Source organism: Mustela lutreola, chromosome 7, assembly GCF_030435805.1.
Source record: "Mustela lutreola isolate mMusLut2 chromosome 7, mMusLut2.pri, whole genome shotgun sequence".
Lineage (NCBI taxonomy): Eukaryota > Metazoa > Chordata > Mammalia > Carnivora > Mustelidae > Mustela > Mustela lutreola.
In genome coordinates this window covers 105,073,089-105,090,722 of record NC_081296.1, presented here as the reverse complement: position 1 = coordinate 105,090,722, position 17,634 = coordinate 105,073,089, and the positions used below count along the sequence as shown (strand labels likewise).

General features: G+C 34.9%; 1 protein-coding gene across 4 annotated transcripts in view; it reads left to right on the top strand.

The window, feature by feature from the left end:
* Positions 1 to 17,634, top strand: part of MAP4K5 (mitogen-activated protein kinase kinase kinase kinase 5) — a 115,269-nt gene that overhangs the window by 92,305 nt on the left and 5,330 nt on the right. For 2 of the 4 annotated variants that reach the window (XM_059182049.1, XM_059182048.1), the window contains exons 22-31: positions 214 to 293; positions 592 to 652; positions 3,712 to 3,826; positions 4,417 to 4,475; positions 6,938 to 7,041; positions 7,999 to 8,176; positions 11,408 to 11,476; positions 13,384 to 13,476; positions 14,275 to 14,312; positions 16,474 to 16,544. In XM_059182049.1, the coding sequence (XP_059038032.1) occupies positions 214 to 293; positions 592 to 652; positions 3,712 to 3,826; positions 4,417 to 4,475; positions 6,938 to 7,041; positions 7,999 to 8,176; positions 11,408 to 11,476; positions 13,384 to 13,476; positions 14,275 to 14,312; positions 16,474 to 16,544 (868 nt within the window). The remainder of the gene's footprint in view (positions 1 to 213; positions 294 to 591; positions 653 to 3,711; positions 3,827 to 4,416; positions 4,476 to 6,937; positions 7,042 to 7,998; positions 8,177 to 11,407; positions 11,477 to 13,383; positions 13,477 to 14,274; positions 14,313 to 16,473; positions 16,545 to 17,634) is intronic. The other 2 variants (XM_059182051.1, XM_059182050.1) reach the window with 1 other exon arrangement.

The following is a 17,634-nucleotide window of genomic DNA, read 5'->3' as shown; positions in this document are numbered from 1 at the left end:
GGGATTGAGCCCTTCATCAGGATCCATACTCCATGCTGAATCTGCTGGAGTTCTTTCTCTCCCTCTGCTCCTCCTCCCACTCCTGCACTCTGTAAATAAATACATACATATATACATACAATATTTTTTTAAAAAATGAAAGTATTAAGCAATTTTACTAAATTATTTCAGAAAATGATAGTAAATTCTGGTAATTTATTTCAACTATTTTAGATCAGTACATTATTTTTGGAACTGAAGATGGTATTTACACATTGAATCTCAATGAGCTACATGAGGCAACAATGGAACAGGTAATTTAGGAGTTTTAACTCAAATAATTAGTTTGGGTACATTGAATAAAAGAAATCTTTTAAATAAATTTTTATGGGCCTCAGTTTTAATTTTTATGATTTAAATATTTAAGGAGGTGAAATTTTACTCTTTACATGTTCATGCTACAAGATTTTTTTTTTTCCTGTAAGGTTTTGGTAATTTACTAAAGGGTGGAAAATAGTAATTTTTATACTATTTCAGACTGTTGGAATTTGGAAGTTAAAGCATTAAGGGAATGAAAATTGGAGAATCTTAATTACCTTTTTTTCTTTATAGTTATTTCCACGAAAATGTACTTGGCTCTATGTTATCAATAATACTTTAATGTCATTATCAGGTATGTATCTAATAAAAATAATATGAAAGGTAAACTATAGACAAGCAGAGAAATAAATTTTTTTTAATTGAACTATAATTGACACAAGAGAAATGTAATTTTAATATACAGTGTTTTTAAATGTTAATGTTTAATGTTAATGTTAACATTTTTAAAATGTTAAATGTTTTTAAATGTTGGGTAACTATAGTATAGTAACTTTGAGACTTGCAGATGTTTTCTACCAACTTAGAATGGAAAGAAACCTTGAAAAAAGGACCTGTGTTCAGTTAAGGCACTTGCCAAATCTGCCCAGGATCTAAGCACCCAAGAAGTAGTATCACAGTGATTGTCGCCTGAGGCCACCCCTTTTCACTCAGGAACCCCCCGCTCCCCTCCCAACTATCCTAGTACCATTTGCCTTCCTTTGAGAATTAACAGTTGAAGGGAAAGTATCAAAAGATTTAGCCGCTTCCTTTCTCTGTGATTTGAGCAAGTCACCCTCTCTGAGCCTTTGTTTTCTTAACTGTAAAATGAGGATGATGGAAACAATACCAGCCTCATGAAGCTGCTGTGAGGATTAAATGAGATGATCGCAAACACTTCACTTACATAGTGAGGGCTTACACAGGTGTTTGCTGACAGCATTCATGTTATTATGGACCAGATGGTATAACCATTTTGGACTGATGTTTTAAACTCTTAGAAACAAGTGTATTCCAGAGCAGCCTCTTCGGTGATTTTTGTGTTTTCCTTTTTGGTGGTTGTTGGGAGGCAGGTAGGTGGTATTTGGGGTGCTTTTTTTTTTCCCCAATTCTTACCTACCAAAACCTATTTTTTTGTGCATTTTAGATTTAAGTGACTACCCAGAGGTTTGCTGCTCACTTTCATTCTGATAGTAGAGTACAAGAGAGTTAATTACTTCTCTCTGTCTCTTAATAAACCTAATGTTATCAGTTACTAAAATAGCATTCACCCCTCTCTCTACTTAGAATAATTAATTATTTTAGTATTTCTTAAGTTTTTTTTTTTTCCAGTTTTTCTCTATATGTATTATATCCTGGCTCTTATTTACTGTACTGTCAGGCTTTTTAGTACCTTTCAGCTACTTATGCTTTAAAGCATCAGTGCTAATACACAGCCTTACTGTGATCATTATGAATTGTGGCCTAATTTAAGAAATGTCATTTTCATAATTTTAAGTATGTCTTTATAACTTGAACTCTTCCACTAACCATTGCCTAATAGAGATTCTTCAAAAATTTATGTATCTGAGCTGATGACACTGTTTACAAAGAACATATTATTTGATTGTGCATAAATGACTTCCATAAAGCTGGGGTCCTTGAAAAAGTACTTAATTGCTTTGATTTTAATTATGTTTCCCCCAGTTTTTTAACTTTGTTCACCAAAATATTAATATATACTGTTATAAAAATAAACTTAAACCTGGTTCTGTTTAACAATTCTGATTTGCATACATATAATATCACTTTCCTCTTACTCTCATAGCTGTTTTTATCCCTCCTCATACCTGCCTTTGGCTGTAAGCTTAAAAACCACACAGAATACTATATATATATATATAGTATATATATATTAAGCTTATATATTATATAAGCTTATATATTATATATTATATATATAATTAAGCTTACATATATATATATATATATATACCACTCCGAATACATTATATATATATATATATATATATATATATATATATATATATATATAAATCACTTGGAAAATGGGGAAAAGTTAGCCTGTAAATTAGTTATTTCCATATCTAGTTAAAATGAGCAATACTACTGAATGCAGGTAAGTAGCAGAACTCAGTAGGGCAAGACATCATTCTGCCTAAGTGTCTTTGTTTGTGTGGACATGCACACATACATATACATGTGTGTTTGACTACCTAGCTAGCTACTAGCAGGGAATGGAGATAGGAAGGCTATGGTATGGTGTCAGGCAGAATGTTTGCATTCTAAGAAAACACGGAATTTTGTTGAGGGTAAGACTCAATACTGTATCATAAGACTATATCATACACAGTTAACCCTTGAATAATACAGAGGTTAGGGTTGTGGACCCCCCGAGCACTTGAAAATCCCTCTAACTTATAAGTCTCCAAAAACTTAAGTACTTTCAGCCTCTTGCTGACTGCAAGTCTTACCAATAACATAAACAGTTGATTACCACATATGTTATATGTGTCTTATACTGTATTCTTATAATAAAGTAAGAATCTTATTAAGAAAATCATGAGAAAATACATTAACAGTACTGTACTCTACTTATTTTTAAGAAGGTTCACTTAACCTAAGAAGGTTCGCTATAACCAGACCCAGAGTTCAAACTCATGTTTAAGTGTCAACTGTATATTTATGTTTTCTAGTAGTAAACTGATAAACACTTGTTCTGTGTTGTTGTAGTACCATACTGTATATAATAAGGAGGCAGTAGGTGTTTTCTTTATCTTTGCCTGCTTAACATACCTGTGGTTTTGATTATATGGAAATTGTAACCCTATTATCCTGGTATTATGTCACATAATATTAGTTTGCTTTGCTTTTCTTAGTATTTTAATCTGTTGTTATATTTAAGACCTCATTCATAATTTTAAACCAAAGTAATTTGATAAATTCTTGATCAATAGGTCTATCCCAGAAAGATAGCGTAATATAGTTTTACAGAATTTCCCGTGTTATATACTCACATGCACATCATTATAACTCAGTCCCCTATACAACAATGTTTAACAGTTTTTTCTTTCTGTGCTGGCTTAATTAAGGCTTATATATATTCTGCCCCGATCACCTGTTAGTCAAAATATACTTAATTCATGTATTAGGAAACATAATTATCTACTTTCTTAAAACTCTGTTATCTTTCAAAATATACTAACTGTGTTTTTGTTTTTTGTTTGTGTGTATGTGTGTTTCTATTTTACTTGGCTCTTTGAACATTTCTGGACTACCTCATTATAGAAGGTAATTATGTTTTCTTTTGCTTGAAAATTCTTGTTTTTCTGCTGTAAAAGATTCTAACGAAAGTAACATGTTTCTCTTTTATAGGAAAAACCTTTCAACTCTATTCTCATAACCTTATAGCTTTGTTTGAACAAGCCAAAAAACCAGGATTAGCTGCCCATATTCAAACTCACAGGTTTCCAGATCGCATACTACCAAGGTACAAAATATTTTAATTCTGTTGGGAGTGAGGGGTATTAATATCTTTTTTTTAAAAAATAGCCAGTTTTTGGGGCATCTGGGTGGCTCAGTGGGTAAAAGCCTCTGCCTTCGGCTCAGGTCATGATCACAGAGTCCTAGGATAGAGCCCTGCATCAGGCTCTCTGCTCAGCGGGGAACCTGCTTCCCCCTTTCTCTCTCTGCCTGCTTCTCTGCCTACTTGTATTCTGTCTGTCAAATAAATAAATAAAATCTTTTTAAAAATAAATAAATAAAGTAAAATAGCCAGTTTTCCTTTCTAAAAAACTTCCTTTGTTTAATTCTGAAAGGTAGTTTATACTAAAGTGCACTTCATGTAGAATTCAAAAGATCAGTGTTTCCTTAGCTTGACTGTGCAGGAGGACCACTTACAGAAGTTTTATAAATATAGATTCCCAGGTCCTATCAGTTCTGGAGAATTAGGTAGTTTGGGGGCTGGAGTCTACGATTGGTTTTGTAAAGCTCCTTGACTGGCTCTGGTGCAGCCAAGTCACAAATCACTGTCTGGGAGCCGCTGCAGGAGAGTCCCATTTATATTATCCTGTGTTTCAGAAAGTTTGCTTTAACAACAAAGATTCCTGATACAAAAGGCTGCCACAAGTGTTGCATAGGTAAGTAAACGCTATTTCTCAAACTGGATGATTAGAATTTTGAACATTTTTAAAAATCTTTAAGACCACAGAGAGTCTTAGGAAATAGGAAGGAAGGTAGGCTTTATATTTGTTTTTAATAAGTAGTTAAGGACAAGTCTGAAGCACAAGACTGTGTGGCAGGACATGGCTTAAAAATGTTTGGAGATAATAGTCCTAATGCTTTCTCAGAGCATATTGTTCCTAGTGTTTTTTAACCAAACTCCCTGAGTGTCCCAAATCTCTCCTAGCTTACCATTTATTAAATGGTAAGTACATTTATTTAACACCTCCATTTATGTAACCATTACAGGTTAGTGCTCTACAAGCATTATTATAGGACTTTAGCTAACTATGAAGTTAGAAGGAACAGTCCACGTAAGACCACCCTCACTTCTGACACCAATTGCAAGTTTGGGGGGTTTCCAAAACCACCCTAATGTTAAAAAATTCTCTAGAAGGGGGCACGTGGGTGGCTCAGTGGGTTAAGCCTCTGCCTTCAGCTCAGGTCATGATCTCAGGGTCCTGGGATTGAGCCCCACATTGGGCTCTCTGCTTGGCGGGGAGCCTGCTTCTCCCTCTCTGTCTGTCTGTCTGTATGCCTACTTGTGATCTCTCTCTGTCAAACAAATAAATAAAATCTTTAAAAAAAATTCTCTAGAAGGACTCAACTCACTGAAAGTGGTTATACTCATAGTTACAATTTATTACAGGGAAGGAATAGAAATTAAAATCAGCCAAGAGAGAATGGGCATAGGGCAGAGTCTGGGAATAGCACCAAACATAGAGCTTCTGTTGTCCTTTCCCCCTGGTAATAAACAGTGTTGCTTTTCTGGCAGTGATGTGTTACAATACACATGGAGCATACTCCAGCCTCAATACTCAAGGGTTTTTATTAGGGCTCCCTCACACAGGCTTGGTTGTCCACATGGCCGATCTCAGCATCCAATCCCTCGGAAGGTCATTTGATACTGCATGACACAGACCCCAATCCTAAATCACATTGTTGCTCTTTTTGGCATGACTGTCCCTCCCCCAAAAATGTCCAGTGTTGCAAGCCCCCACTCTAAATCATATTGTTAGACTATTCAGTGACCCAAGGTCCCAGGCAAAGACACTCCTATCAGACATGACATTCCTGAGGCTTTGAGATTACCTCCTACAAGGAGGGCAAACACCAGACTTCCTTTGGAGCAAGGTTGAATTTTTTAATATATAATTATTTTACCTCATGTAACCCTCAGACAATACCATGACATTTGTTATGTTGCTAGTAAGAAACAGAACCTGGGGTCAGACCTGGTCCATGACTTCAGATCCTGGCTCTTAACCTCCCATTTAATTCTGTTTGTTGAAGCAGTGAGGTTTTTCATTGATCTTCATGCTGCATAGTTCCATGGGATACTTTCTTAGTTATAAACAAATTTCTTAAGCATTTTTCTAAGTAGAGTCAGGTCTATGTCTGTTATCAGATTCCCAAGATCTAAGACTCAAGAAGGGTCTAGAAACTTACAATCTAAGGTATAAACTCATAAATACATTAAGATAGAGCTTATTTGCAAATAACTACTTTTACAATCAGTATTCATAGTTGTTGATGGGAGTCAAATTGGGGAGAAAGAAAGACCAATTATGAGTTTCTGTAGATTTGAATCAAGTTAAGTTACATCTTTAGTAAATATAAAAGTTATTTTCAGGGGGCGCCTGGGTGGCTCAGTGGGTTAAGCCGCTGCTTTCGGCTCAGGTCATGATCTCAGAGTCCTGGGATCGAGTCCTGCATCGGGCTCTCTGCTCAGCGGGGAGCTTGCTTCCTCCTCTCTCTCTCTGCCCGCCTCTCTGCCTATTTGTGATCTCTGTCTGTTGCATAAATAAATAAAATCTTTAAAAATAAATAAATAAATAAATAAAAGTTATTTTCATCTTGCCTTAAGCAAACTACTATGCCAAAGATGAATCATTGATTTCAGTTGCTTCCTAGACTTTGTTTCAGTCAGTTTACTTAAACAGCTCCTTAGGTTGCATACTAGTTTAAGTGTTTTACTGTTTAAAACAGTCGCTTTTAGAAGGTTCCTGTATTTAACAAACTAGTCTATTAAAGATGTTTAGAAGCAATTATACATAATTTAAAATTTGAGATAAGAGAGTGAAAAGGAAAGGGTAACAAAGCCAAAAAAAAAAGATTTCATTTTTCTTTACTTATTTTTATCATCCTTGTGAACATAAACAGTCATTTTTCTTTATCAGCTACGTAATCACTTCAGATCATTTCTTCCATCCATATTTTGATATCAGTGGCAAGCCACATTTCATTGTTTTTCCCATGTATCAGCATTGCTTAGATGAGCATTACTCAGCTGTTGCTTTTAATGAACTCAACTAATTGTGTTTTCATATCAAGGTACTCAGTGTTTTGGTTGTGTCTGTTTTGCTTTGTTTTTTTCCAGTCAGAAACCCTTACACAGGACATAAATACCTCTGTGGAGCTTTACAGTCTGGAATTGTTTTACTTCAGTGGTATGAGCCAATGCAGAAGTTCATGTTGATAAAGGTATATATTTGTTTATAGTTTTCTTCTTTAGAAAACACTAGTATATAACTGAAGCTAAAATTATATGATCTCAGGGTGCCTGGGTGGCTCAATCAGTTGAGTATCAGACTTAATTTTGGTTCAGGTCATCACCTCAGGGTTGTGAGATTGCTCCCATGTTAGGCTCCACGCTGAGCATAGAGCCTGCTTAAGATTCTCTCTCTCCCTCTCGGGTATTATGCTTCGTGAAATAAGTCAATCAGAGAAAGACAATTATCATATGATCTCCCTGATTTGAGGAAGTTGAGAGGCAATGTAGGGGGTGTGGGGGGTAGGAAAAAGAATAAATGAAACAAGAGGGGATCAGGAGGGAGACAAACCATAAGAGACTCTTAATCTCACAAAACAAACTGAGGTGGGGAGCGGGATAGGGAGAGGGTGGTGGGATTATGGACATTGGGGAGGGTATGTGCTATGGTGAATGCTGTGAAGTGTGTAAACCTGGCGATTCACAGACCTGTACCCCTGGGGCTAATAATACATTATATGTTAATTAAAAAATAAAAAATTAAAAAAAAAAGATTCTCTCTCTCCCTCTCCACCTACCCCTCCCCCCTTCTCAAAAAAAGATACAAATAAAATGTTTAAAATTATATGGTCTGAATGCTACTATCTGGGATCTACACATTTATAGTTATTTATGGGTGTTTACTTGGTTTAGGGGTTTTTGTATTCTTGTTAAAGTTTCCTCTTTAACTTCTGTTAATAAACTTATAGAAGCATTACAGCCATAAAGATGAATCTGGCCAATTCTCTAAAACATATTGTTACGGAAAATTCAACCTTATCATGGTCATTTTAGAGGCAGTCCTTTATTAGAAGTAGATCAATCAAGAAAGCCTTTCTGTTGGCTTTATTCAACATTATGAATGGGGGAGATTATTTCTAAATTATACTTATGTTGTTTATTTTTTGCAGCACTTTGATTTTCCTTTGCCAAGTCCTTTGAATGTTTTTGAAATGCTAGTAATACCAGAACAGGAGTACCCTATGGTCTGTGTAGCTATTAGCAAGGGTACTGAATCAAATCAGGTTGTTCAGTTTGAGACAATCAATTTGAACTCTGCATCTTCATGGTTTACAGAAATTGGTGCAGGTAAGTGTTTTTAACCTTAGGTTAAAATATTGATACTTTTACATATTTTAAAAGAAGCAGAGGGTGCCTGGGTGACTCAGTGGGTTAAAGCCTCTGCCTTCAGCTCAGGTCATAATCTCAGAGTCCTGGGATCAAACCCCACATCGGGCTCTCTGCTCACAGAGGAGCCGGGAGCCTGCTTCAGCTGGGAGCCTGCTTCCTCCTCTCTTTCTGCTGCCTCTCTGTCTGTTTGTGATCTCTCTCTCTGTCAAATAAATAAGTAAAACCTTTAAAAAAAAAAAAAAAAGAAGAAGCAGAGTAAGCTCAATTAGCATGGGCTGGTTCAAAGAGTTAGTCAACATAGGTTTCCAAGTAAGTCCAGAAGAACATGTACATATTGTTTATGATCTCTATATGCCTGAGGCAATTGATACAAATAATTTTACCAAGAAAAATTTTAATGATTCCTGACATAAAAAGACCTTAGTTGTTAACAGTTAATTTTTGAACTTACTAAATACTTAAATTTTCTAAGACATTTTTCAGATTTTATCAGCTTCTCAAGCAAAGAGAAGCTCTATCATTTTTCCCCCCACACTTCCTAGAATCATTAGGTTCAGGTGCTTTTCAGACTTGACTAGAAGCTTAGTGTGACCTCCAAGCTTTACCATTGAAAGATACTGGAAAATAGCCCTTGTGCTTTTTAAGAATGGTTTGCTAGCCTAGGATTTTATTAAATGTGTCTCATTGAAAGCTCTGGAAAGGTTGGGAAGTTTATTCTTAAACTTTAAAATTGAAACAAATCAACCAAGAATTTTTAAAAACCTACAAATTAAGTGAGATGAAGGGGATCTTTTACTGTTTGGTTTGCTAGTGTATTGTTTGATCATTTGTAACCCTATATTTATCCTTTTTTTACATCTGAAGTCCAGCAAGGTTCAGTTAGAACTATTTCATTACTTACCACTGTTATATTTTCTTATTACCTTGTGAAGAAATTTGTTACAAGCATCAAATTTGATCGCTCTTATTAAATATCTTATTAAATATCTTTTGCTCATTTATAAGCTAAATTATAAGAACTCTTTATACAACCCAGCTATTGAAGTTGATGTAGAACCACACCAATGTCACTTTGGGAATAAGATTCAATATGAACCAGTGGTGTTCTGATATTTAACAACAGGCACTTGGGGTACAGAGAAGCCTGGCTTATAGCAGTTTTCAATTTCTGTGGTATAAATACTCCCATCAAGGGAATCTTTTAAACTACCAACCTGATGTCATGTGGCTCACAAAATTCCTGAAGATGCAGATAACATTGTTTTATTATCATGAAATATAAACAGCCCAAACAAACATGTTTCTTTTATGTAGTTACAGCTAAAAAGAAGAGTTATACATCAGTTTATTTAAAAACAAAGATCATTTTTGGTAGACCCAACTTTTTTTTTTTTTTTAACTGGTTAGTATATAATAGTAGTATAGAGCAAGGCATTTCATATAGTTATCTGTATTTGCACCCACTTTCCTCTGTTTGATATAGTAAGAGGTTACATTGCTCAAAGGTAAACATTTAGTAAGTCTTTTTTTTAATTTGTGAGTTGAGAGCTTTGTGGTTTTTTTGTTTCTGTTTTTGTTTTTAAGATATTTATTTATTTATTTATTTGATAGAGAGAGAGATGACAAGTAGGCAGAGAGGCAGGCAGAGAGAGAGAGGAGGAAGCAAGTTCCCCCACTGAGGGGCTCAATCCCAGGATCCTGAGATCTTGACCCAAGCCGAAGACAGAAGATCAACCCACTGAGCCACCCAGGTGCCCCTGGTGGGGGTGGGGGGGTTGCTTTGTTTTTTAATGCCAGAGGGTACTATTCTACCCATTTTGAACATTGTCTAGGCTAAAATTAAGGCAGACCCAAAATTACTTTCTGAGGAGAACCAGGACTCTGTTTAAGGGTAATCATTCATATCACCCTCAAGCAGAGGTTGTCCTTATTAGGCTTCTCCATTTTTGCAGATGATTGTTAATCCACCTCCCATCTGTGTTCATTGTTGAGGTCAGGCCTTGAGTTGGCAACAGTTTTAACAGTTAAAATGAACTCCTATTCCAAGACTCTTTCAATCTTAGTTTGATTTATTACTGTAGTATCGTTATCTCCAAGGGTGATGCTTAGCAAATTATCAGCACTCAGTAAATATTTGTTGAATAAATGCATGTATGTAGATTTAGTGAGAAAAACTATATTTTGGGGTGTTGCCTGAGGGACCAATGGTTGATCAGTTCTGTAGATCTAAATGCTTCACTTTGCACTTTTTGAAAGGTCCACAAACCCCCAAAGTAATATATAAAACTTGTGTTTATGTTCAAATGTGCAGTTTCTAAGGGAGAGGGCTTCCCAAAGAGATACAATTAAAAACAACTGCTATATGGGAGCCTGGGTACTCAGTCAGTTGGGTATCTGCCCTCGGCTCATGTCTTGCTTGATACCAGAGTCCTGGGATCGAGTCCTGCCTCAGGCTCCCTCCTCTGAGGCGAGTCTCCTTCTGCCTCTTCCTCTGCTTCTCTCCCCTGCTGAGTGCTTGCTAGACCATTCACGCAAACTGAAATGCCTAAAATGAGTTGTTTACCAAAATGTCATCACACCTGTTAGAGGAGCCCCATGAATATCAGCAAAGTTATGAGAGTTGCTTCCTGGAAAAATGTCATTGACAGTATTGTCCATTATATTACTCTCTGGCCTCTTAATAGAGGTCCCACTTATGCATACACACATATACACCAACACCAAGAAAGTTTGTCTCTGATCATAATTTCATTACTCCTTTTGCTTTTTCTGAATTACTGGCTTATTTCTATCTCAGATGCTATGATTCACCTAACTAACCTTGGCTACTATAAAATACACAGCAAAATCTAGTTATTGTATAGCACGTATTTACTTTCTTCACCATATTTACCTGTGGCTTCATTTTAAGTTTATAACTCGCCTTTCTATAACTAGCTGAGGTATTAATTAAATGCAAAGTTGAGTTTTTCTCAGCTCTTTTAGCTATGCTTAGGACTTAGGTCTGTTCTAAGTTGACCTACATACATTTTTTGAAAGGAAACATAATTACAAAGTATAATTTTTCTTTTAAATTTTAAAGACTAGTTTTAAGTAACAGAAAAAATTCAGAATTTGTGTTTCTTTTCTAAGTTCTGTTTTTTAAAGCATGTCATATAACAGTAACCCTGTTTTTTTTCCCCTTCCAAGGCAGCCAACAGTTAGATTCCATTCATGTAACACAGTTGGAGAGAGATACCGTTTTAGTGTGTTTAGATAGTAAGTACTATTTTAAATTTTATTCCGAGTATACTACTTGATATAACAGATCTTTTAATGGAATTAATTCTACTATACTATAATTCAAGATTTTCACTTTTCTACTTTAAAGGTGACTTTTTTTAATTGATGAAAAACCTAAATTGGCTATGGATATAGTAATTAATTGATCTGTTTGTTAATACTATTCTCTGTTAACTATTTCTTTATTTTGTTGGACCTACTTGGAAACATATTAGGACAGCTTGCCATAACCCTTGGGTAAAATTTTGTATAAAACTATTCTTTATAAAATTCTGTATAAAACCGAGGGTTTTTTCCAACCTCACTGTAATTAATGGAAAAAATAGAAGGTTATACTAGTATAGTCACTTTGTCGTATGACATGAACTTTGAGAGTCCTATAGAAGTGAGTCTAACATACAGATTTGACACCTTCACCTGCTGCTCGTGATTCTTTTGATGCAGGGAGAGATGTTAGTGATAGAAGTATGTTATACTAAAGCAGTTGAGAAGCAGAAAAAACTTCAACAACAGGCATTATTTCAATTTTCAAAGAAGTCTGCTTCTTCAAACCCACTTATTTTTATACAGTAAATCATGCAAGGTAAAATTCACCCAGACTTAAAATTATACTTGAAACTTGGCAGTATTCCAATATTTTTAAATTAGGACCTGTACATAGGTGTTCAGGGCAATTTTGAAAATTTTAAAATTTGTTCTGTTACTGAATTTGCCTGTATTTTTGTCCTAATTTCTATTCTCCAAAGACTTCCGTAGTGAATTTGCCTTATAGAATCATAAAGATCTAATATTATAGAGAAGTAAACCAAAGCCTAAGTTGTTTCATTCACCCATCATCAATTCTTTAAGTACTTTTGATTCTTTAAGTACTGGTAAGATTGAAGTGTTACTCTGTTACTTTTAAGTGAATTTGATAAATTCTTTTTTATCCAAATAAGTAGGAAGTTCAGTAGTGATTAAGTAAATCATCAAAATTTAATATTAATAATGTTGAACATTTAGTGCTGAAATCCCTAAACTTTCTGATAAATCTAAGGAAAATAAATTGTGCTTAGTTTTCATTTTGTTAATTTATGTATTTTATCTAAAAATGTCAAAAACCTTTGATTGGCTGAGCCCTCCATTTCCCAGTTATTGTAGGTAAATGGAAAGGTGACCTCTTTGAGCTTTGGGGTTTTTTTAAGGAAACAGAATACTTTAAAATTGAGTTGTCAGCTATACAGTATAAATCAGTTTTAGTAAGCAGCAGTAGAGATAGGCCTATAATCACAAATCATGGTAGATAAGAAAGTAATGCAGGGAAAGGGTGTGTTCTAAGTCAGAGTTAAAGATGGTTAAATTAAAAACAAATAGGTGAAAAATAGATTTGTGTATACACACCATCCCAGAGTTTAATTATAAGAAATTATGACCCTTGAGAAGTACTGTTTGTTGCTCCTGTGTACCTCTATACAATATTATTCATATACTACAGTTATGGATTACTACAAATATTACTTATCATATGTTATATAATTGGTAAGGGAAAAAAATCAACCCCATTTGCTAAGTACTTGGGCACTAAGTTCGCCACTTTGAAATATCATGCTTTTTAAAAAAATGAGAATGTAAGTGTTCAGTATATCCTAAAGAGAAAGAAAAAAAGAAAAAAAATAGTATGTACTAAAGAAGGCACTTTTATGTCTTATAAAACAGTTTTACTGTTTACAGTTTTACACATATTAATGACAGTTCTTCAGTGGGCATACTTGAATCATGACAATAAATAGTTGAACTTTATTAAAAATATTTGTTCTGTATCCATATAAAATCCACATAACAAGTTCCATTTATTTTTAGAAGATCTGCATTTCCAGTTTTGACTTGCTTTTTCTTTTTTTAAGAATTTGTAAAAATTGTAAATCTACAAGGAAGACTAAAATCAAGTAAGAAACTGGCCTCTGAGCTAAGTTTTGATTTTCGCATTGAATCTGTAGGTAAGTCTGCTTTTTTAGAAATTTCAGTATATTGACATACAGTATCCTGTTTGAGATATATATCATAGTCATTTGATATTTTATACATTATGGAATGATCCCCACAGTAAGTCTAGTTAGTATCTGTCACCATACAGAGTTGCTACAGTGATGTTGACTTTATTCCCTATATTGTACTTTACATCCCATTGACTTGTCTTATAACTGGAAGTTTACCTCTTCATCCCCTTCACCTATTTTGCCTAGGTCTCTGTTTTTTTAATAATGTGTTTAGAATACTTGATTTTTTTGTTGATTCCATACTTAGGGTTGTCCACAAGTTTCAATGATGTGGAAATGTTTTGTGTGCTTTTAAATATAGTAGTCATTAATCACACCTGTTAAGTACTTGAAACGTGGCTACTGATAATTTTAATTTTTTTATTTTGATGTAATTTGGGGTGCCTGGGTGTCTCGGTTGGTTAAGCAACTGCCTTTGGCTCAGGTCATAATCCTGGTGTCTCAGGATCGAGTCCCGCATCAGGCTTCCAGCTCTGCGGGGAGTCTGCTTCTTCCTCTGACCCACCTCCCTTTTGTGCTCTCTCTCGCTCTCGCTCTCTCTCTCAAATAAATAAATAAATAATCTTTTAAAAATAAAATAAATTTCAATGTAATTTTAATGTTAATAGCCACATGTGGCCAATTGCTGTATCAGTGCAGGTCTAGATCTTAATAAATCTTCTATTATTGTTTCCTGGGTATTTAATACTTGAAATCATTTTTTAAATTTCTGTTCATTGTTCCCTTTGCTGCATGAAGTGAATTATGTTCTTCCAGTTTTTTTCCAAATCATAAAGGTATTTGTGTGATGTGATTAATGGTATTAGATATGCTTTAATTCTTTGCCATGTGAAGTTCTGGTTGGTGTGTTGATGGTAATTGCTTTTAGGTCCACTTATGTATAAATAACTAGTTTCCCATAGGACTTGGAAACTAATGCCATTTTAATTTGCTTCCTTGTCAATGAGTATTTTACTCTGGATACTCATTGGTTTTATGATAAAAATTATTATATTTTATTGTTGTTTGCATCCTCATTGGTTATATGTCAGTAAATATTTTCCCAGGGATGATAGAATTTATGAAAAAATACCATAATGAAGTATTTTGAACTATATATGATATGACTCTACTATAAGTCAAAAATAGTTAAAAACTAAGTTGGCAATTTTCATTTGGGCCATAAAAAATACATGTATTTCATAATTAAATGCATATTCTTAAAAAATGTGTTTCTCAACATTTAGAAAGTTTGTTTTATCTATTAAATATTTTAATGATTTATCAACTGGAATTTTGCCCTTTTACAAAGTACATTCATCCCTCTGTGTAAAACATTTTAAATAAAAGTAATTTGCTTGCAACTGGAAAATTTAATTTATTGAAGCAGGAAACTTAAACATTCTGTAGATGGCCAGACAAAACGGATTTTGAAACTAGTTTCTTCTTTTACTCATTTATGTGCTGGATATTGCATACCAATTTCCAAGATTTAATATTTTCAGTAGGGATTCTGACATATAGATCTTTAGTTCCTTTTCATTTTAACTGAAACATACTGGTACCTAAACTTTTTCATATGTGTCACATTTTTCAAGGAATTTTAATTGTTACACAGAAGTTTGTTCCTCTTAAGCTACCATCTCTCTTGCTAGTGAACTTGGAAATAATTACGAAGATCCTCCTGGGTAAAAAAAAAAAAAAAGAGTCCCTTTAAATCACCTTTTAAAAATGAAACTAGTAACTAAGTCTTTTTATTTGTCACAGTAAAGCATGTGATTTGTTACTGTAATATACTTTTATTTTTATTGAGCTAACTTACATTCCCAGAACATTCTTATATTAACTTTTTACAGAGTCCGTATTCTAGTAAGAAACAAAATGCTTCGGTCACTTTCTCTCTTTACCTTTACTGTGTAGGGTATGTGGCTAGCTCTCCAAAATCAAATGGGCTCTCTCCCTCACTGTCTGCACTTCAATGACTGAAGCCCCCTGCCAGGAAGGGCCTGTCTCTTCCCCGAAAATTGTGTGGCCTGCCTACTCTAGTTCTAAACCTCTGAGTTACCCCATAAGGGTGTCTCAGTGGCCCCAAGCCTGCTTGAAACCAAGCAGAAGATAGAGATGGACAAGGCACAAGAACAGGTTTCCCTCCAAGACCTTCAGGCCACACCAGGAGAACAGGGGAGATGGGTAGGGAGTCAGAGGGGCTGTGGCATGTTATACAGTGGCCATATAGATCTTTGGGGTCATGGTCACTCCTGAATCCAAAGCCCCAAAGCCATTGGGAAGGTGAGCAAGCTTGGCAGTGAACCATCCTGTGGACAATGGGGCCTCCCAAGTCCAGGGCAAATGCCCAGGGGGCTCCAGAGGCCTGAGGTGGGTGGGGGTTGGGGGACTGAAGGCCGCAGCTGTGAGAACTATAACTGGGTGCCCCTCTGAATAAGAACTGGCTTGCCAGATCATAAATACTCAGTGTGTGGTTACACTTTGGATTGCAAGACAGGTTTATGTTTTAAAACAAAATTTGCAGTAGGGAAATGTAAGTATAAATAAAAGATGCTTCCTTAATAGCTACTTGTAATTGTGTGACAGTACTTAAATAACCATGTTTTTGATCCAAAACCCCAATTATATGTTTTATTTTTTTATTCATCTAAGACAAAAGGTAACATATGAAAGAGAAATCAGTGTTGATATCCAGCTCAGTAGAAGTTAGCCCATGTTTAAATGAATGCCTGTTATATATATCTTTGAAAACTTGCATGACCCTGCCTCAATAAATTATTTGGGCTTAGGCATGGCTTAGCCACAAAAATGCTGGGAACTGATGGTCTAGACGGTGGAATTTTGCACCAAGCACTTGGAAAGCTTTACATTAGTATTTATTTAAAACAGTGAAGGAAATGTATAATGAATTACTCCATGCTTTTAGTTTCAGTTCTCTCTAATCTTTTTTAGTATGCCTTCAAGATAGTGTGTTGGCTTTCTGGAAACATGGAATGCAGGGTAAAAGCTTCAAATCAGATGAGGTAAGGCTTCTCATTTCACTTCCCGTGATTTCCACAAAAGATTTTAAATGTCGAAACATTTTATGCATTTTATGCATTTTCTTTCTGAACCCACATTACTCTGTTTAGTGCCTTTAGTGCTATGAATTGGTAGAGCAAAATTGCCAGTATTTCCCCTTCAGATAATTTTCTTTTGTATTCATTGTATGATTCTCAGTGGCCACAAGGGATTGTCAAACTTGAGTTTGTACAGTTATAGTTCTCTACTTTGTAGTTTATAAATATGATTGCTAAGGTTACTAAACTTCTCTTAAGTTGGTAAGTCTTTCCATAACCAATAAATGTATAGCTTCTTTTTAAATATTATATTTAAAATTCTAAGTTACTATGTATTAGATCACAGGACTAAGGAAAAATCTATTAACTCATTTAGTAAATTATTGAGTACAACAACATGTAAGACACTATTATTATAGCACTGTAAGGCCTAATGAGGTATAATTATAAATAATAAGCATTTAGAACATCTGTGTTATAGGCATTTTATAAGTATTAGCTTATTTAAAACCGATAATCCAATGGGGTTAGGTACTATTCATATTCCCATTATTTTTTTTTTAAAGATATTTTTATTCATTTGATAGAGAGAGAGAGAGTAAGCAAGCAAGAAAGCACAAGCAGCAGAGGGAGAGGGAGAAACTGGGGGAGCCAGATGCGGGGCTCAATCTCGGGACCCTGGGATCATCACCTGAGTTGAAAGCAGACACTGAACCGACTGAGCCCTCATTTTTCCATTTTTTGTAGGCACATAGTGGTTAAGTTATCTTGCTCAAAGTTACGTGACTAGATAAATGGCAAAGTCTGGATTTGAAAGGAGTGTCTTCAAAAATCACTTCTAGTTGAGATAATCAGGCTACATTTCATGCAGGAGAGGGACTTGGCATCCAGCCTTGGGAAAGGAATCCGAATAGTTAAGATGATACTAATGTAGACATTTCCTACTCATATGAGTACCTCTGTAATTCTTTTACACCATTGTCTCACACATTTGGGATTTATTTTAAAACTGAAAGTCTTCAATTTGAATTACCTTTATTTTTATGCATGCTCA